The sequence below is a fragment of the Zingiber officinale genome, chromosome 11A (assembly GCF_018446385.1).
Source record: "Zingiber officinale cultivar Zhangliang chromosome 11A, Zo_v1.1, whole genome shotgun sequence".
NCBI classification, from domain to species: domain Eukaryota; kingdom Viridiplantae; phylum Streptophyta; class Magnoliopsida; order Zingiberales; family Zingiberaceae; genus Zingiber; species Zingiber officinale.
In genome coordinates, this window is record NC_056006.1 from 87,634,775 (window position 1) to 87,657,019 (window position 22,245).

The following is a 22,245-nucleotide window of genomic DNA, read 5'->3' on the forward strand; positions in this document are numbered from 1 at the left end:
ATTTTAATGAATTAATGGTTTTTTTTTAATGGTTGACCTATGAATGTAAGGGTGATGAAACTATTGGAATCGGAGCGAAGCGGAAGACATATAATGAATCATGGATCTTTTCATAGTAGATATAGTTTTACACATAGTAACATAAAAACATACCTCGAGTCCTCGATAGGATTGAATGATATCACTCACTGATAAGAATCCCACGTGTTGTTGGGGTTGCAAGATTACAAACATAGTTCCACATTGAAAACACATGGGAAAGATCATGGGTTTATAAGAGAAAAGATATCTCCATTGGTTTGAGGTCTTTTGGGTAGAGCCCAAGAGTAAAATCATGAGGGTTTAGACCCAAAGTGGACAATATCATATAATTATGGAGATATCTAAATTCTTTTCGATCCTTCAATTAGTATCAGAGTCCAGACTGCCAGAAGGTTTAACCGTCGACTGTGCACAAAAGCTATGGTCTGATTGAGTCATGTTGGTACAATATTGACCTCGAACAAAGAAAGTGAGAGCTCCTATGTTCGGATCAAGAGGATCAGCCACTAGGCAGGAAGTCCTAGTTGCTGCTAGGCAAGGAAGTCCTAGTAGGTCGGGTGGACCGAGGGGCAGAAAGAACTGGTGGGTCGAGGATCGAACATGGGGAGTCTGTGGTCCTTTGTTTGAGGTGGGGGGGGATTGTGGGGTTGCAAGGTTGCAAACATAATCCCACATTGAAAACACATGGGAAAGATCATAGGTTTATAAGAGAAAAGATATCTCCATTGGTTTGAGGTCTTTTGGGTAGAGCCCAAGAGCAAAACCATGAGGGCTTAGGCCTAAAGTGGGCAATATCATACCATTGTGGAGATATCTAAATTCTTTTCGATCATTCACGTGTGACTCCTCTAGCGGTAGCCTCTTGGATCGACAAAGACTTGGAAGCACTACGATCTCTTTCGGTGGAATTCTACTCTTGCATCTTTCCGAGGATGGTTACTTATAGCCTCCAAGGAATACGAAGAGTTAAAATCTTAATTAATTTATCATTTATGATCTTCATTAATTAGGAAGATTAAGAGTTATAGGCTCTATAAATTCTTCATTTATAACCTTCATTATGATGACTCTTTGAATTCTCCATTAATCATCATGATTATGGCTATTCGAATTCTCTCTTCTTTATATCAAATAAATTCATATTTAATCTTGTTCTCGACTAGCTTCCGATACCATTGTTTATGTCTACGTGCTATGTGTGCGACCCTCTAGATTTTATACATGAAGACAGTGTAAATACATACACAGACTAAAGTAACCGTCTAGCAACAATTTTTAACCACCCAACGCGATAAAATTAATTTCAGTCATAAACTGTAAACCACCATGAACTGATTACTGTGTAATTCAATTTCTTCATCTAAGCCTACATCCCAATTAATTCGATACATTATGCATCATTACCAAATTAATTATTTTCTTGATTTTCAAGATATAATAGACTCCTCTTGAATGATAAATCATTCCTCCTATGGCCATAGATTTCGAGTCACTAGTATCTCTATCAAGTGGCCATAATGTTAACTCCTAATCCAAAAGAGTGATAAATCCTATATTGACTCAACACTATTCTCTCTACGCTTTGTCATATACCCAACTACCGTATTAATCACAATCCAATTAAAGACTGCTTTTAACGGCGTCAAAGCACATAACTCCACGCGTAGAATAAATGAAGGTCTCAAGTCAAAAGATCAGTTACACTGTTCATAAGAGGAATAACCAATGATGTTTAATATGTGGTCTTCTCTTGAGCGGGTCATGTGCAGTGTACTTCTAAACTCAAAGCACCCCCAAGTACAAATTGGATATCCATCCCTCGATCTATCTTGATCTAGTCATACTCAGTATTGATCTAGATATCCATGTATCTATCCGATCAAAAACGATTTTCAGATTAATATATCCATTAATCATATACGTACAAAGAAATAAATAATTAATGATAAAATTTTGTTTTTATTAAATAATTATTCATAAAATATATAAAGAATATTTTAATACCTAAGTGTACACACTAATAGAAACATCCCTCCATTTTAAGTATTATATATATATATATATATATATATATATATATATATATATATATATATATATATATATATATATATATATATATATATATATATAATTAATGGTGATAGTCGATAAAAAAAAAATTATATAGACCGGTTCGATCAGGATTAGTCAGTGTGTCTATTAAAAAAATATTTTTTTAAAAGCGAGTCTAAATCTCTAATCTAAACTCTTAGTAATTCTTTCCAAAAAAAACTTTATCAATTAAGTTTAATAACACTTTAAATTATTTAATTAAATGTTAATTGAGCAGGACATGCGTAAAACAAAGACAAAACTTGCGTTATATTAATTAAACAATAATTTATTGAATTTCTCTAAAAAAGATTAATTTTCAGAAATATTTCAATTATTCTGAAATTTTATTTACAAGTTAATTAAATTTATATGAATTATATTATAATTAATTAAATAAAATAGTTATGTTTTTATTTTGTATTATTTTTATTTTTTAGTAACAAATAGATTAATTTCTCAAGTAAATTAAAAATTAATATCTAGAATTATTCAAGCAGTGTAATTGATTTGATACAATAAAATTTTAGCTCACACATGAGCTAAGCTAGGGTGTTGCCATATGAGATTTTAGAGTTAAAATTTGATATGTTTAAGTCAGTGCCGTACCTGAGATTTTGATGGCCTGAGTCGAATTTCAATAAAAAGGGCCCTCTTACACCGTTTTATTACTATATTAACTTAAAAAAAATCATCTACACTTCAAAATATAATCCTCTTTTACATGTGCGATCAAAATCTTTTAGCGAAGCTACAAAATTTACAATAAAATAAAGAGTTGAATAACATGAATATTTCAAAATATAATAAAAAAAATAAATATTATCAATAATCATTTGAATACAACGCGTCTTGCTGTTTTAGCTGCAAAAATATCAATTAAGCTTGTATAGTCAAGATGTTCAACTATTTTCTTTTCAATAGACAACATCGCCAATCCATTTAATCTTTCTTGTGACATGGTTGATCGAAGATATGTTTTAATTAACTTCAACTTGGAAAAGCTCCTTTCTGCAGATGTCACTGTAACTGGTATGGTCAATAAAATTCTGTATGCAACATGAGTATTTGGATAACAATCATCCATATTTTTCAGATAATTCAAAACATCTATTGCTCTTTTTGCTTCCACTGGTAAAGACTGTTTCAAGATTGATAACTCCATATACAGATCATCTCCATCAATATCTGACTTGCCATTATATCTCAATGTTTCTTCGAGATTTTTACAAGATTTCATTAGATTATCATCATTAGCAAACTTTAATCTTTCTGGATTGAACAAAAACCCAAATGTTTCTTCGTACTTCTGAAATTGTTCAAATCGAGTTTTTAGTGAAGAAATAGCTTGATCCATTAAGAAAATAAAATAATTAACTCTAAAAGATTCTTCAGCTGATTGCATCACATCTTCACTACTACTTTCATCAAATTGTTTCTTTCTTCGGATAATGCGTTTTTCTTTAAATGTAGCTTCAATCTCCATTTCTTCTGCCATTTGCTTTGCTTCTATCATGGCCTTATCAAATCCAAACTCTCGATACTCCTCAAAAGTAAGAATAAGTCCTTTTAATTGTTTAATTGCAATATCAATATCCATATTTTCACCTTGAAGAAATTTACTCACAGTATTGATCGCATGCAACAACTTGTACCAAATTACCATGCCAAGCAAGAATTCAAAATTTTCAAGTTCATATGTTGCCAATGATTCAGCTTCACTCTTTGTTTTTGGATCTTTACTCGTTTGTGCCAAATCAAGTAAAGCATCTCTAATTTTTGATGTTTGTTCTTTTATAGCTTTCACGCTTTCAACATGACTTTCCCAATGAGTTTGTGACAATGGCTTAACTGTCAAGCCTTCTACGTGATTTTTAAAAACTTTCCAACGCTTTGTAGAAGATGAAAACAATGTATAAATACGTTGTATCACTCCAAACATAGACATAGCTTTAGAACAACAATTAGCCATATCACATAATGCCAAATTCAAACTATGACATCCACAAGGTGTATAAAAGGCTCTATGATTTATTTCAAGTAATCTTTTTTGCACCCCATTATATTTTCCTTTCATATTGGATCCATTGTCATACCCCTGTCCTCTTATATCATCAATATTAAGTTCGAGATCATTCAACACATTTTTTAGTTCAGTAAAAAGTCCAAATCCAGAAGTGTCATCTACTTTCAAAAAAGATACCCAGTATTCTTCAACCATAACAGAGCTTGTTGAATTATCCACACAACGTATTACAAGAGACATTTGTTCCTCGTGACTTATGTCTGGAGTGCAATCTAGTATAACTGAATAATATTTTGCTTCTTTGATTTTTCTAAGAATTGCAGCTTTTACTTCATTTGCCAACATCTGAATCAGTTCATTTTGAATTTTTGGACCAAGATATGTATAATGTGTCTCATGTGCTTGAATACGTCGTATGTGCTCTTGCATTATTGGATCGAACTCAGCAATCATTTCAATCATTTGTAAAAAATTACCATTATTCTCAACATAAAGCTTTTCACAATTTCCTCGATATGCTAGATTATTTTTTGCAAGTCTATAGGCAACAGCAATTAACCGCTTTAATACTAATCTCCAATGCTCTTTTTCTTTATTAATTTCTATCTGAATGCTTTCATCAATTGTCTTATTTTTTTTCAGTCTTTTCTCCAAATCATTCCATGTTGTCATACAACCAATATGTTCCTTACTTCCTTCATGCATTGTAAGACATCGAGTCAAATTATGCCAATCCTTGTAGCCTTCAGTAGCTAATTGACTAATTGTATTCTTGTTGTTGTGATTTATGAACAACTTACAACAAAAACAAAATATTCTATCCAAGGAAGATGAATAAACTAGCCATTTTCTATCCTTTTTTTCTCCATTTTGCAGTATTCGGTTATAATGCAATGCATCAAAATGTCTACCAGCTTTATCTTTAGGAAACAAGATGCCATCAATTCTTGTTGGACCCTTTTCCACTAAAAAATCTCTTAATTTTTGATCAATTTTTTCCCATTTTCCAGGATCATCAATATTCAAATCTGAAATAATCTCTTGATCTATAGTTTCAGGCTGAATAACAGAAATATTATCATTATCTTCTTCATCCAAGTCATTCACAATTTCTTGTTCAACATCCAACAAGTTATCAATCTTCTGTTCCACAGTTATTTTGTTATTGATATTAAAGTATTTATTAATATCTCCTGCCTGACTTTGAATAAGTGCCTCTTCTCTTTGTTTTCTTTTCCTTTTTTGAGATCCAGATAAATATTTTGGAGGCATGATTATATATTATACCTAAACAATATTAAAAATCAATGTGTAAGAAAATAAATAATAAGAAGGAAAAAGAGAAAAAGTTTAAAGAATAAAAAGAAAAAGAAAAGAGAGCTAAAGAAAGATAAGGAAAAAAAATTACTTGAGGGCTTTCGTCGTCGTGTGTAGTTTGGGAAGAATGTTGCGATCTCAGCTATGCCAGATTGGTCCACTTCACTTCCCCTACAGGTTCCCGACAATATAAGGACAGTAAGCATTTGAACGCATCCAAATAAAAAAAAAGTGCAATTAGAAGTGTGAGATAGACACAACTTTGTGAGGGATATCTATCAAAAATATATCTAATTAGAAGTAAAGAAACACTCACTAACATCCATTCAATCCATGAGGGAACAAAAGGAAGCCGTAATTAGATATAAAGAAACACTTACTACAATGGTCTATTCTTGTTGCTCTCGAAACTAGCCATGAATTCAAAGACACAGCAAACGACTCTAGTTGCACTCATAACTAGTCATGAAGATTTTATGCTGCTACAATTCAAGTGCAGCACGAGGGATCTTGTTCATTGCTTGTTTTTTTGCCAGGGAGGTTAAATCAATTAGGTCCTCCTTTACAATAACAAATGAGCATAAAATAAAATCAAAATGGTAGATTCGAGCCAAAAAACTACGCTCAAACAAATGAATAGGAAGAAAGCAACAACTTACATCTAAAAAAAACATCTTAGCATATCTCTTGCTTTTTTTTTTTTTTTTTTTTGTTTTTAGTGTAGAAGACACTTGCAGAATTATCCAACTCCAAGCAAGTACGAAGAAAGCCAAGCCACAAAATTTACAATAGATACCCAACTTAATGTAACAAATACACAAATCCCAACTTAATGTAACAAATACACAAATGCGACCAGAAGAGCTCACAACTTGAAACAAACTCAAACTTAATCCAAATCCCATGGTTCAACCGACGTAATTGGATGTCTGAACCTGACTTAAATATAAGGCAGTTAACCATGTAACTATAGAGGCTATCCACAATCCAACCAAGAACTTCTATCCAACTCCTAGCCAACATGCAGAAAGCAAAGCCAAAGATAATTTACAAGTATCAAGCAACTATTATAAACAGGTTGAAAGAATTTTTCAGTGGAAAAATGGCATTTTCTTTTTTTTCCCCTTTTTCTCATATTCAATTGAGACAAGAACTATAGTAGATATGAGCAAAAAAAAATGATATAGGGCTGTTCACCTTGCTTCCTCCCTAACTCCACGTCTCCACTGAGCCTAAAAGACATCAAATAAAAGATAGAAAAATTAATAAGAATAGCTCTTACTTGAATGATAGAAACTAATTGAATCAAATTGGAAGCTCTGGAGCAGAGCGGTAGAAGAGAAGTAGAGAATAAGAAAAATCAATTTTGCTTTTGTCTCCCTCTCACCTTTTTCCTTGCTTTTGTAACGGCACAAAATACACAACAATTCAAAAGCAAGAGAAGTAGAGAACTAATGTCGTTATGTCGTAAGCAAGAACAGGGAAGTTGATTGAAAATAAAAACTGCACACATCAAATAGAAACTTACCAAAATGGAAGATCAATCGAAGAGGCTAGCAGGCTGCTATCGTCGACCGTGCAAAAAACTAGAAACAACCACCCTTTAAGAGGAGAGCTCACGGTGAAATTAGGGCAAGCCGGCAAGGATTGACCCTTCACGACGGTGAAATTAGGGTGAGGATCGGCACAACGACACTTCGCAATGAAGAAATTAGGGTGAGGATCAGGCGATCAGCGCAACGGCACTTCGCGACGGGCCGACGGCGAATTTAGGGCAAGGATTATGTGATCGACAGATATGTTTACGCACTTCACAAGCTGCGATGGAGAAATTAGGCAAGGAATCAAGATGCAAGTTTCATTAAAACATAAATATAAATATTAAATTATATAACTAATTATTAATATCTAATATCTGGGCCCCTCTTGAAACTGGGCCTGAGGCGAGTGCCTCCTGGGCCTCACCTCCGGTCCGGGCCTGATCATAAAGCGTAAAAAAATTAAAATTAATTTTAAATTTAATCATAAGATAATAGAAATTAACTAATTAATTATTAATTAATTAATAATTTATTGATTACTTAATTATAATATTATTAATTATAATATTAATTAATTAATATTTAAGCAGATTAATTGAATTATTAATCGAATAATTAAAATATGACAGCATTAATTAATTAAGTTAAAGGGCACATCCAAATAACTTTTTATCCCGGTAAAAAAACTACTCTCTTTATGTGCTCATTTAACTCAATTTAAGTTGTGGATTTTTTTTTTTAATCTATTCTCTCTTGAGAGTTTCTACTTTAAAAAAACAAATCTATGGATAAATTTTCCAGTCCAAAATGAATTTAGCCAATAAATATATAAAATTACTGAGCAAAATTTATTTTGATGAAAAATAATTATAATTATGAAAAAAATGAATCTTAATTATTAATATTAATTTTTATTTACTAAAATTAAATTTGGCTAGTAGTATATAATTTTACTGGCTAATATTAATTAGATTTGACTGATAATATTTATTTTTTTATTAATTAAGTTATATTTCACTAATAATATTTTACTTTTTACATTCCAAAATCTATTTGGGTTTAAGTTTTTTATTGCTAAAGTTATATTTGGCTAATAATATTAAATTTTTTACTAGTCAGATTTTACTAATAATATTTAATTATTTATTAGTCAAAATTAGATTTAGTTAGTATTTTTAATTTAGCTAAAGTTAGTTTCTGGCGATAAATTTTAATTTTGTACCTGTTAAATTTAGATTTAATCAGTAATTTTATTTTTTTTATCAATAAAAATTAGTTTTAACCCATAAATTATAATTTTTTTACTAATCAAAGTTAGATTTGATTGATAATTTTAACCTTTTATTAATCAAAGTTTGATTTATTGGCTAAAGTTAAATTTACCCTACTTAATTAATATTTTTGAAAAAAAATAAAATTTATTTTAGATTAAAAATAACTTTGTATTCGATGGATATTTTTAAAAACATATTAATTATTTATTTTTAAAAATTACCAGTCGTTATTTTTAAACAATATACTAGTTATTTATTTAGAGGATATTTTAAACTTTATTTCAACCTTAGTACTCTAATGCATAAGTATAAGTTTACCATGTATCGATATCCAAATGAATAACTAGACGATTGGTAAGATTAAATATCAGTAACAATAATATTAAAAAGAGTATGACCATTCTTCGAAGCTATGTATCTATAATTGAAAAGGTATATGAAGAGTATAATTGAGACAAGCTCTGTATTACCGCTTCAAACTCTACCAATTCAACCAGTTCACTCATAATCTAATTGGTCAATTATGTATCTAACGGTTGGATCAACACCGATAATCTTCCAATAACCATTTATAGAATATAAACTTATATAACATTGAACATAAAGGACCATACATGAATACATAACTAAAAGGACCCTATATTCTATTTCTAAAACAAACAGAATCCTTAATTACGACCCTTTTATCTTGATTTAGTTAATTTTGTATGTTGCAAAGTGTTTAATAAAAAATAAATATTTAAATAATTAATTAAATACTCCATATTGTTTTACTATAAAGATTTATTAATATAGTTGGTATGTACATATAAAATAGATATTGTATGTATAAAATATATGACAGTGTTTTTTTTGTCAGTATACTTTATGTCATAATCATGATATGTTATTGATATTGATTTCAGATCCGTGTCCGTTGCCACAACTCTTTCTAAAGATTATCCGTCGCATTACATAGCTACGTGAGTCAAGATTTTACTAGTCCAACTAATGAACCGTGGAATCGGTATGGAGATGAACAGTTCGATCTAAAAATTTTACCGACCACATAAATAAATTTGTAAAGTACAAATATGTCTATTTCTTATTGATCCGACGATGGCATAGGGGGAGGGGTCCCTTCACTGAGGAGGTTCAACGATCGAATAATCGTCAAAGTCAAAGGAGAGTTAGCTAAGAGACGAGCCAGGCGGCAGGCTCATTCGGCCGAGCGGCAGGATAAGCTCGCGATGGTAAAGCCGAGCCCACAACCTGACCAGGCTAAAAAGTTCAAAGAAGCCGATCTGAATCTAGGACGTTCCGAGAGAATGAAACTCAATCCGATCGGAATATATATATGTAGAATGTCAAAGAGCGGGCTGGCCGGATAGATCAAAGGAAGTACCATCAGATTAGCGGCTACCATTTAAGAAGAGAAGGGAAATATGTTTTAAACATCCTAATTTTGGGAGTCAATGCCGCCGGTTGATGACGCGAATGGACAGGAAATCGTACGGACGAAGATTGCGCCGCCCTAGCGTAAATGCGTCTGCCCCTTTAAGGTAAGGCGTCAGGGATCCCTTCCCGATGTTAACTATTGAGGAAAACATAGGAAGTCACGTCCGCCCAGGAAATGTGCAGTCAACCCATTGAAGCTCTATATAAGAAGAGGAGTGGTTATACGCGGAGGTACGCGCATATACGTCTCTGAGCATCACTATTTCACTTCTTCATTCCTTTCTCTTTTCTTCCGGCCGATTGTGTGACTTGAGCGTCGGAGGGCCGTCGTCGGAAACCCCCTCCCGGCTTGGCATTAACGACTTGTGATTTGAAGAGTGAGGCATTTCCACCACACGAGGAGATCCACATCAACGGAGCGAGGCGTTTCCACCACACGAGGAGATCCACATCAGCGATACTTCCCGGTAGCCATCCACTCAGCTTTGGGGCAGGATCAAATTGGCGTCGTCTGTGGGAAATCAACCTGAACCCAGAAGCAAAGGATGGAAGACGCCGGACGAGCTACGACTGTAACGTTGACGACAGAAGAGTTGGACAGGTTAATCCAAGCCGGAGTAGCAAAAGCAATGGAACAGCAGCAGCAGCGAATGTTATCCGATCAGCCAGCACAAGAGCCAGCCATCTCAAGGTCCGGCCAGCCTGCAAACCCTGGGCGCATGGCTGAACCTATAATCCAGCCAATCGGAGGCAAGAGATCAGACACGACTGGACCAGCGCCAAACGCTCCAATTCCTTTCCACCGAGCGTTATTTAGGACACCCTCAGAGGAAGGCGTAGCCAGACAAGACCGAGGCTCCTCGTCAGATGAGGCGCCTGAGAGAGATGCAAGGAAAGGAAAAGCGCCGCGAAACGAGGATTCACCCGAGCGGATTAACGGACAGTTCTCACGAGGTATCATGGAAGATCCTTTACCTCGCCATTACACTCCACTGGCGATTGGGGAGTACAATGGGAGCACCGATCCAGATGATCACTTGGCCAAGTTTGACAACGCGACCACTCTCCACCAGTACACCGATGGAGTAAAGTGCAGGGTATTCTTGACGACACTTTCAGGACTGGCTCAACGGTGGTTCACCAGGTTACCGACCGACTCCATACGTAGCTTCAAGGATTTTCGGGTCGCTTTCCTGCATCACTTCGCAAGTAGCCGTCAACATTAGAAAACAAGCGTCAACTTGTTTTCACTCAAGCAAGGTCCCCGAGAAGCGCTCAGGTCGTACATCCAGCGATTTAACCAAATGGCGATGGACATACTAGCAGTCTCATCAGAAGTACTAGTAAACGCTTTCACTCAAGGGCTTGTGGAAGGTGAGTTTTTCCGATCCCTCATTCGTAGGCCCCCGAAGGATTTCGCCCATCTCCAAAGGAAGGCCACGGAATACATCAATGTAGAAGAGGCACAAGCAGCCCGAAGGAAGGAGGCGCCAACCGACCCTCAACAGGCGCCCGATCGGAGGAGACCCAGCAACCACCAGCCTCCAACCGGTCCTAGAGCCACGGGGCCACAACCGTATCCCGAGCCAAGGACACATGCAATCCATATGGAGGTCATCCAACCCAAGAAAGGCAGAAAGTGGACCCCGATGTTCTGCAAGTTCCATCAGTCAGGGACGCACAACACGTGGGAGTGCCGAGGTGACCCTAATATACGTCGGCCCGAGCCCAAGGAATATAGACGTCGGTCGCCCACACGGGACCGACATCCTGAGCGCCGAATCGATCGAAAAGTCGAGGGTCGAATGGCTCAGGAGCCGCGGGAGCATCGTCCCCGAGAAAGAAGCCCCGCCCGAGCCTCAGCCGATCGGAATAGGCATTCAGCGCGAGAAGAGGAGAACAGGAGGAACGCCTCCCGGGGAGAGATTGGGATGATTTCGGGTGGCCCGACCGGGGGAGATTCCAACCGAGCTCGGAAGGGCCACGCACGGCAGCTGACCATCTACGCTGTAGGATGCAGCAAGGAAAAAGCAGAGGGACCCGAGATCAGCTTCGGCCCTAAGGACCTAGAGGGGGTCGAAATCCCTCATGATGATGCATTGATCATCAAGGCGGTGATCGCAAACTACACCGTCCGCCGGACTTTCATCGACACAGGAAGCTCGGTAAACATTATTTTTAAACAAGCATTCGATTTATTGCAGATCGATAGGTCTGAGCTATTGCCCATGGCAACACCACTATACGGCTTCACTGGCAACGAAGTCTCGCCAATCGGTCAGACAAGATTGGCCGTTTCGCTCGGAGAAGAGCTCCTGGTAAGGACGCGCACCACGAACTTCATCGTGGTAGATGCGCCCTCGGCGTACAACGTGATATTAGGCCGACCAGCTCTCAATGAGTTTCGAGCTGTGGTATCGACCTACTGCCAGAAGATTAAATTTCCTGTGGGGAATTTGGTGGGTGAAGTGCGAGGGGACCAGGTGGCAGCCAGGCGGTGTTATGTGGAGATGGTCAAGGCGGATGCTAAGGCTGCCAAGTGTCCCCGATTGGAGGTGAACGCCATCAGAGAGAAGCCACCCTCGTTGATATACGACAATAAGGAGGAGGTGCAGATACATCTAAGTCGATCGGAAGCTACCACCTTCGTCGCAGCCGATCTGACCAGCCCGCAAAAGGAAGAGTTAGTCGCCTGCCTTCAAAGGAACCACGATGTGTTCATTTGGTCGACACACGAATTACCGGGCGTTGATCCAAGTGTGGCGTTGCATGAACTACATGTTAGGCCAGACGCCCGACCGGTCAAGCAAAGGAAGCGCGACTTTAGCGCCGAGCAAGATTTGATTATCCGAGCTGAGATCGAGAAGCTACTGGAGGCCGAACACATCAAGGAAATTCAGTTTTCGACCTGGCTCGCCAATGTAGTGTTGGTTTCCAAGCCAGGTAATAAATGGTGGGTGTGCATCGATTTCAGAGATTTAAATAAAGCCTGTCCCAAGGATTCCTACCCGCTACCCAGGATAGACCAGATGGTGGATTCGACGGCCGGATATGAGCTGATTTGCATACTTAATGCCTATCAAGGCTATCATCAAGTGCCACTCGCGCGCAAAGACCAGGAGAAAGTCAGCTTCGTGACGGCCGACGGGACGTACTGTTACAAGGTCATGCCGTTCAGACTAAAGAACACAGACGCCACTTATCAGAGAATGATGAACAAGGTGTTCCGGAAGCAGATCGGACAGAATTTGGAGGTATATGTCGATGACATACTCATTAAGTCACTCCGATCTGTTGACCTGTGTGCAGATGTGGAAGAAACATGCCGAATGCTACGAAAGTACGGGATCAAGCTAAATCCAGCTAAATGCTTGTTCGGCGCTAAAGGTGGTCGGTTTCTGGGATACATAGTCACCGAACGGGGAATCGAAGCGAACCCGAGCAAAGTAAGAGCTCTCCAAGACATGGCGCCACCTCGCAACCTGAAGGAGGTTCAAAGGCTGACTGGAAGAATCACGGCCCTATCAAGGTTCATATCAAAATCGGCTGACCGGAGCTTGACATTCTTCAAGATCTTAAGGCGAGCGACCAAATTTCAGTGAGATGGCAAATGTGACAAGGCGTTCGAAGAACTCAAGCAATATCTCAACTCTCTGCCCATCCTAGTCAAACCGACTGTGGGGGAACCACTTTTAATTTATTTGTCGTCCACCGAGCATGCCATCGGTTCAGCGCTAATCATTGAGAAAGAAGGAAGTCAGCAGCCGGTGTATTTTGTATGTCATATATTGAAAGACGTTGAGTTACGCTATACAGGGCTCGAGAAGCTTGCTTACACTCTGGTCCTCGCCGTCCGAAGACTTCGGCCTTATTTCTTGGCTCGCCCCATAATCGTGATGACTAATAGCGCCTTGGGTCGAGTCCTGCTCAATCCTGAAGCGTCCGATCGGTTAATCAAATGGACCACGGAGCTCAGCGAGTTCGACATACAATATCAACCTCGGTCGGCTATCAAAGCACAGGCATTGACAGATTTCATCACAGAAATACCAGACCCCGAGCCTGAATCCCCATGGAGGATATATGTTGATGGCTCATCCGCCCGACCAGGTAGTGGAATAGGTATCCTGCTTATATCCTCGAGAGAAGACCGAATGCATCTGTCCATTCGACTAGAATACCGGGCCACCAACAACGAAGCTGAATACGAAGCTCTCATAGCTAGTCTTCAAGCAGCTCGGCAGGTCGGGGCCACCAAGGTACTCTTACATTCGGATTCACAGTTGGCAGCACAGCAATTGAACGGAACATTCGAGATCAACAGTGCTCGGCTCCGATTATATGCAGACGCCTTTAAAAAGCTCAAGGCGAGTTTCCAGGAGGTCGTTATTCACAAGATACCCCGATCAGAGAATCAAGCGGCGGATGAACTGGCGAAACTGGCCAGCGCAGTAACGTCGATCGTCACCGGTTGTCTTGTCGAGCAAGTCTCCCTAGTGGCGTACGTTGATAGGGCAGTAGGAATATCACTTCCGGAAGACTGGAGGGCACCCATCATTAAGTTCCTCCAATCTAGAACCTTACCAGGAGATCGCGAAGCCGAGCGAATTTTGAGAAGAAGAGCTGCTCGGTTCACTATGGTTGGCGAGCATTTGTATAAAAAAGTCTTCTCACATCCTCTGCTCAAGTGTGTTGGTACCGAGGATGCCGAATATATCCTTCAAGAGGTACATAAGGGCTCCTATGAGGGACATCCGGGCGGACGATCGCTGGCGAGGAAAATCATCCTAGCAGGGTATTTTTTGCCAACACTCCAAAGAGATGCGAGCCAGTCAGTAGCCACTTGCTTGTCGTGCCAAAAATACAATAATCTGACTCATCGACCAGCCGCCGAAATGAAAACGTCAACTGTTTCATGGCCATTCGATCAGTGGGGAATGGACATAGTCGGTCCTTTTCCCATGGCAACCGGTCAGAGAAAATTCCTGCTAGTGGCTGTTGATTATTTTTCAAAATGGGTAGAAGCCGAACCATTGGCCAAAATAACCGAACAGATGGTCAAAAAGTTCATCTGGCAGCATATAATATGTCGGTTCGGCATTCCACGTCGGCTCATCTCGGACAACGGTCGACAATTCGTGGGTCAAGAGCTTGAAGAATGGTGCAAAGGGTACAACATCGAACAACACTTCACTTTCGTGGCGTATCCTCAGAGCAATGGTCAAGCCGAAGTAGCCAATCGGGAGATCCTGCGAATTCTGCGGGTTCAGCTCGATCACATGGGGGGTAGCTGGGTGGACGAGTTACCCAGTGTGTTATGGGCGTTACGAACGACTCCCAAGGAAGGAACTGGTTTCACGCCATTCCATTTAGTATACGGAGGAGAAACGATCGTCCCAGTGGAGGTCGGGATAGAGTCCAATCGGGTGCTTCGTTATGACAAAGAAAACGAAGGAAGGCGACGGATGGAACTCGACATGGTAGACGAAACGCGCGACAAAGCAACCGCCCGACTAACCGCTTACAGACAAAGAATGCGACAGAGTTATAATCGCCGGGTAATCCCCAGATCCTTCTAGGTGGGTGACCTAGTATGGAAAAGGGTCAAGCCGGTCGGGGACATACTATTTGGAAGATGCGGAGGGAAGGAGGTTGGATAGACCGTGGAGCGCAAATCACCTCCAACCTTACAGAGCCGGATGAGAGGTGAGTGAATAAATTCATGTACACATGCATGTATGTATGTTTCCTTGAACGCAGAAAGAAAACAATCGGATTGCTCCCAAACTCCTTCCCATTAAAACGCAACCCTCGCGTCATCGACGGTCAAGCAGCGACCTTAAACCCTCGCGTCATCGACGGTCGAGCAGCGACCATAAACTCTCGCGTCATCGACGGTCGAGCGGCGACCTTAAAACCTCACGTCATCGACGGTTGAGCGGCGACCTTAACCCTCGCATCATCGACGGTCGAGCGGCGACCTCAAAACCTCGCGTCATCGACGGTCGAGCGGCGACCTTAAACCCTCGCGTCATCGACGGTCGAGCGGCGACCTTAAACCCTCGCGTCATCAATGGTCAAGCAGCGACCTTAAATCCTCGCATCATCGACGGTCGAGCGACGACCTTAATGTTGGTGCAATATCCCTCAGGTCAAGGTTGACCTGGGTAACCAAGCTGAGTCTTGGTTTGGGTTTAGATGTTTGACAATAAGATATTGATTGAAGAAGAGTCAAGTAGGTCAAGGTTGACTGGATACTTGACTGGGAAGTCCTAACTGGGATGTTAGGCAAAATGAAAGTCCTGGTGAGTGAAGCCAGGCAGAAGTAAAAGTCCTGGTGAGTGAAGCCAGGCAGAAGAAAAGTCCTGGTGAGTGAAGCCAGGCAGAAGGAAGTCCTAGTGAGTGAAGCTAGGCAGATGGAAATCCTGGTGAGTGAAGCCAGGTGAAAGTCCTAGTGAGTGAAGCTAGGCAGATGGAAAACCCTAGTGAGTGAAGCTAGGTGAAAGCCCTGGTGAGTGAAGCCGGGCAGGAAAATCCAGATGGATCGAGGATGATCGGACATCCGGTGTTGGGAAGTCAAGTAGGTCAAAGGATTGATTGGATACTTGGCATGAAAGAAAAGTCCAAGTAGGTCAAAGGATTGACCGGATGCTTACGAGAAAAGTCCAAGTGGGTCAAAGGGATTGACCGGACACTTGGTAAGGGAGTCCTAGCAGGTCAAGGGAGTGACTAGATGCTAGGCATGACATACCAACAGGTCAAGGTTGACCGGATGTTGGTTTGGGAGGTTTAGGACTTGGTTTTGGACAAAAACCAAGTGCTGGATCGATCAGTGGATCGATCCAGGCTCTGGATCGATCAGTGGATCGATCCAGACCTGTCCCAGCGAACAGAGAGCTTCTGGATCGATCCGTGGATCGATCCAGAGGTCCCAATCGATCAGTGGATCGATTGGGACGCGGCTGCTTCGCGCGATAAGCGCTGGATCGATCCGTGGATCGATCCAGGCGCGTTTCCAGAGCACAGAGGCGCTCTGGATCGATCAGTGGATCGATTGGGACGCGGCTGCTTCGCGCGATAAGCGCTGGATCGATCCGTGGATCGATCCAGGCGCGTTTCCAGAGCACAGAGGCGCTCTGGATCGATCCGTGGATCGATCCAAAGCCTCCCCGATCGATTGGGAACATTCGAATCGATCGGGATCCGACCGTTGGCATCGTTTATAGCTGCAGGCGTTCGATGGCTGCGGTAAGAACTTCACCGATTCATTCCAGATTCAACACAGCTCCTCCCCAGCACTCTCTAAGCTCCTCACCGCCAGTTCTTGAAGGTTCTTGGAGGTTCATCCAAGTCAAGAGGCGAGTTGCAACGAGAAGAAGAAGAAGCTAGGGTTTTTACTGCATTTCTTGTAAGCTTTTGCTTATTCTTTACTACCCTTTCTTCTTCTTGTACTGAGAGTCTTGTAGGGCTTCTCCGCCCTCGGTAGTTACCGAAAAGGAGTGTTTTCATAGTGGAGGGTGCGTGCGTGGTGTGGATCCTTGGATTAGTCATCTCCATTGGAGGTGGATACCAAGTAAACTCCTAGTGTTAGCGTGTTTGTGTTTGTTTATGTATTTTCCGCTGCGCATTCTTGAAGAAACAAGCAACACCGAGCACCGAGCGAACGCGACGAGCTATTCACCCCCCCTCTAGCTACTTTTGGTCCTAACAAGTGGTATCAGAGCAAGGCCACTCTTCACCGGAATCATCGCCGGAAGGGTCAAGCATATCAAGAAAAGCTAGAGGGTGAAGAAGTTGGAGCAAATTCTTCAAGTTCAAGACTTTATCAAGCTCAACTTCAAGATGTAATTCCAAGATGGGCTTGGATTTGACACAAGGGTGGCTCCACCATACACTTCTACGAGTTTCGATTCTTGGAAATCAAGAATCGAAAATTTTCTTATGATGGAGATAGAGCAATGGTTTGCTCTAATGGAAGGCTTCAAGGCTCCAAGAAATTCAAAGGGCAAAGTTCTAAAGAAAAGCAAATGGAGCCCGGAGCAAGTCCAAAGGTGCGAGGCAAATGACAAAGTGACCAAGCTTTTGGTCAATTTATTGCCAAGCACAATCCTTTGCAAAATTGGAGAGTTTGAAGATGCAAAGGAGCTATGGAGCAAATTGGCCAAGCTTCATGAAGAGATCCCCTCCACTGTACAAGATCATGAAGAATCCAGAGAGGGTGACTCTTTGAAGCAAGACCAAGAGGAGGACTCCGAGGTTGAGAGATGCTCAACCTCAGAAGAAGGAAATCCAAGAAGCTTCATCCTCAAGGGAATGCAAAGGGAACAAGGAGGAGCATACTCCTTGTTTCATGTTCAAGATGATGAAGCCTCCACCTCTAGGATTGAGGGGGAGCAATCCTTGGTGACGCCGGATCAAGAAGAAGGAGAAGCTTCTACATCCGGGTCAAGTGAAGAAGAAGAAGATGGTGCCACCTCCGAAATTCAAGAAATAGCAAATGGAGGAGCAAGTGACATCCCTACACAAGAAGGTATAAATGTTTCAATTAAAAATAAAAATCATATAATATGTTTTGAGTGTAGGGAAAGTGGGCACTACAAGAGCAAGTGTCCCAACTTGGCCAAGAAGAAGGGTCAAGTGGCACAAAAGGGCAAGGAGAAGCCCAAGGAGACCATTCCCGAAACAAAGAAGAGCAAGGAGCATATCATATGCTTCTCTTGCAATCAAAAGGGGCATTACCGGAGTCAATGCCTCAAGGGGAAGAAGATGGTCAAGGCTCAAGGAGGCATTAGTCAAGGGGGAGCCTCCAAGGTAAAGAAGAAGGTAACATTTATTGAGCCTACTCCTTTACATTATGGTAAAAAGCATGATAGTTCTAATTTTTATCATTTTAATGCGATTTACCATAAGAATAGGAAGCATGAGGGCTTTAAGGAAAAGCATGTGGCCCTACATGCCAAAACTACTACACCTAAGGCTAGGAATGTAGGTAAAAGTCTAGGCAAGAACTCTAAGGATTGTAGCTACAAACCTAGAAACAAAAATGCTCATGAACTTAATGGAAAACCAAAAACTAAGGACTTAGTGATGGAAAATCAAGTCTTGAGGTCAAGACTTGATAAAATGGAAAAGACCCTAAGAAGGATGGAAAATATCCTATTAGGCCAAAATGAGCATAGCCTAGGTCTAGGAGCACAAAGGTCATCCAATGGTCATAGAGGTTTGGGATACAAACCCAAAGCTAAAAAGGATGTGCCTAGTTATCATAGGGTTCCATATAACTATGGAACAAACCCTAAGTCTAGAGGTCAAGTCCAAGATACAAGGGAAGATATCCCTAGAAGTATCTTTGCAACCAAAGTGACTAAGACTTCTAAGAAGTCTAAGAAAGTCACTAACAAGGTCACAAGAGAGGCTATCCCTAGAGTTGACCTAGAAAATGTGACCAAGGCTTCTACGAAGCTCAACAAGGTCACTAGGAAGGTATCTAGGGAAGTTGTCCCTAGTAAGTACCTAGAGCATCCAAGGAGCACCAATAGGTGTTGGGTTCCTAGGAGCATCTTCTCTACCCCATAGATGGGTTAGAGAGTGTCAACTCCGATTAGAAGGGTAGTTAACCCAACTTTGAGGAAATTGACACTCAAGGAGCATTTTCAAGGTTTTTGTTAACCTTTGAAAATGAAATGGAATTATTATTTACTCCTTGAAAGAGTAAAATGTGCCTAATGGTGGAAAATTGATTTTATCTTAAAAAGGCATAAATTGGGAAAACCTAGAGAAATCCCAAGTTGGGATTTTGGTATTCTCTTATAAATTTTAAGGCACTCCGGGCCTTGATTTATGTGATTACTCTTGAGGAAAAATGGAATATGCCAACATTTAAGGATAAGCTTAATTTCAATTGGCATAAATTAATCAAGAGAATTAGAAATGCCCATTTAGGTTTTGGTACTCTCTTGAAGCACTTTGGGCAATCTAGGGTTTAAGTTTTAGGATTAGCTAAGATTAACGATACTTAGATAGGTAATCTAGGTATATTTTATTTATGCTAAACCTTGCCATGATTGTTTGCTCATAATATGCCATGACATCATATTTTATCTTATTTGTATTTTGCATTCATGACTTATCATGAAAAATACAAAAATACCATGTCATGTCATACATACATCATGTAGTTATAGGAATCTTTCTTTCGAAAGCTATTTTATTTTGATGTATGCCATAACATTATCATGCATTATGTTTATTTCCTTAAAAATTAAGGACATATGGCATTAGTTAAACAAGTGGCATTTGTTTACAACAAGTGGAATAAACAAGTGACATTTGTTTAACAAGTAAATCAACAAGTAACATCCTTTGTGGATGTCTACCTCTCAAAATGCCTAGATAGATATGCATGATCCCTAGATTAGGGCAAAACCAAAATCTACATCTCACAAAGACCTATAAGATGACTTGTATGTGTTTTAGTGCACATTAGATACAAGTGAGATGTTAGGATGATGAACAAAACTCAAGATGTTGATTTAGTGCATTCTTTTGAGTTTTAAGTTCATCAAAACACATAGTTATGTGTTTTCCCATCATTGGGAAAGCTAATGTACAAGTCATGTGCATTATGCCCAAGGAACATGATGGGATATTGGTTTTGAAAATGTTTTTAAAATGTTTTTGGAAAACCTTGGTGAAGGCTATCTTTTGATAGTAATCACCATTGAATAGTTAGACACAAACTTGAAGAAAAACACTAAAGTTTTTGCAAGTTTTCAAGTTTGTGTCAATCTTTGAAAATATGATGTATTTTCATAGAAAGCTATTTTTCCATGATTAAGTATGCCCTAAATAATGTCTACACGAAATTTCATAATTTTTAGATTTTTGTAGAATTTTCTAGGGGTTTCTGAAGTTGACTGAAATAGAATTTCAGCAACTATCAGAGCTCCGATCGATCCATGGATCGATTGGAGTTCCATGAATCGATCCATGGATCGATTCAAACGACAATTCCCGCGAGCAAAAGCTCGCTGGATCGATCAGCCGATCGATCCAGGGAGTCTGAATCGATCAGTGGATCGATTCAGAAAGGTTCAATCGATTGGAACCCAACTCCAATCGATCCAAGTTGCTGATTTTGGCTGGGAAGGCCTGATTTCAGCATCTTTGAACCTCTTTGAGTCTAGGTAACCATTCCAAACCTCTTAAATACATTTGTATACATACAAAGGGTGTTTTCATGTTGAAAACAAGGATGGATTGGTTAACGAAGACTAAGTAGAAGTTTAGGTTGAGGTTGTTTCAAATTTTGAATATTTGAACCTCAAAACTTCTAAATTTGGGTTTCCTAAAGGTTTAGGGATTCCAAGTCATTGTTGGTGCAATGACAGAAGTTACCACCATGTCTTTAGGGGGAGGGACTCTTTAAAGACATGAAAATTATTTTTCATGAACCTTGGAAGGTGGTTAACCTTCTGTTGTGAACTTGCTCAAGGTTGAGCATTTAAACTTGAAATGGGGAGAAATGGGGAGTGGATATCCTCATTATTTCAAGTGGACACTTAAGTGGTAGATAATGCTCAAGGTTGGGTAGTTGTCTACATTGAGGGAGAAGTTAAGGATAAATGAAGGGTATGGGACCTTCATTATCGTGTTGATCACAACAGTGATGTTGTGAACAACGATGAGCAACTCTTCGGGGAGAGTCTTCAACAAATGGATTTGTCGAAGTGTGCCCGAATTGGAGCATAGGTTGATGTGTGTCCAACGATGGGTTGATGTGTGCCAATAGGGGGAGAATGTATGGTTAAGCTTAGTCCTTCATTACCTATGGGAAGGTCATAGGGGGAGAATGAAAGGACTCATGAAAGGGAGTAAGTTAGGCTTTCATTACCTAGAGGGAGTTTGCCCTCTTAGGGGGAGAATGAAGAGCTTAATTTATACTTTCATTACCTAGTGGCATGAAGAAGGAGGCTATGGGATTAGCCTAACTTACATATGGGATTGTAAGTGTTATTGTGGTATTGTCAAACATCAAAAAGGGGGAGATTGTTGGTGCAATATCCCTCAGGTCAAGGTTAACCTGGGTAACCAAGCTGAGTCTTGGTTTGGGTTTAGATGTTTGACAATAAGATATTGATTGAAGAAGAGTCAAGTAGGTCAAGGTTGACTGGATACTTGACTGGGAAGTCCTAACTGGGATGTTAGGCAAAATGAAAGTCCTGGTGAGTGAAGCCAGGCAGAAGTAAAAGTCCTGGTGAGTGAAGCCAGGCAGAAGAAAAGTCCTGGTGAGTGAAGCCAGGCAGAAGGAAGTCCTAGTGAGTGAAGCTAGGCAGATGGAAATCCTGGTGAGTGAAGCCAGGTGAAAGTCCTAGTGAGTGAAGCTAGGCAGATGGAAAACCCTAGTGAGTGAAGCTAGGTGAAAGCCCTGGTGAGTGAAGCCAGGCAAGGGAAAATCTAGATGGATCAAGGATGATCGGACATCTGGTGCTGGGAAGTCCAAGTAGGTCAAAGG

General features: G+C 40.1%; 1 protein-coding gene across 1 annotated transcript; it reads right to left on the reverse strand.

Annotated features, from left to right (window-relative positions):
• Positions 1–2,968: 2,968 nt before the first annotated feature.
• LOC122031542 lies at positions 2,969–5,434 on the reverse strand. Its single transcript, XM_042590644.1, has one exon. The coding sequence runs from the start codon at positions 5,432–5,434 to the stop codon at positions 2,969–2,971; it is 2,466 nt and encodes an 821-aa protein (XP_042446578.1).
• Positions 5,435–22,245: the final 16,811 nt, after the last annotated feature.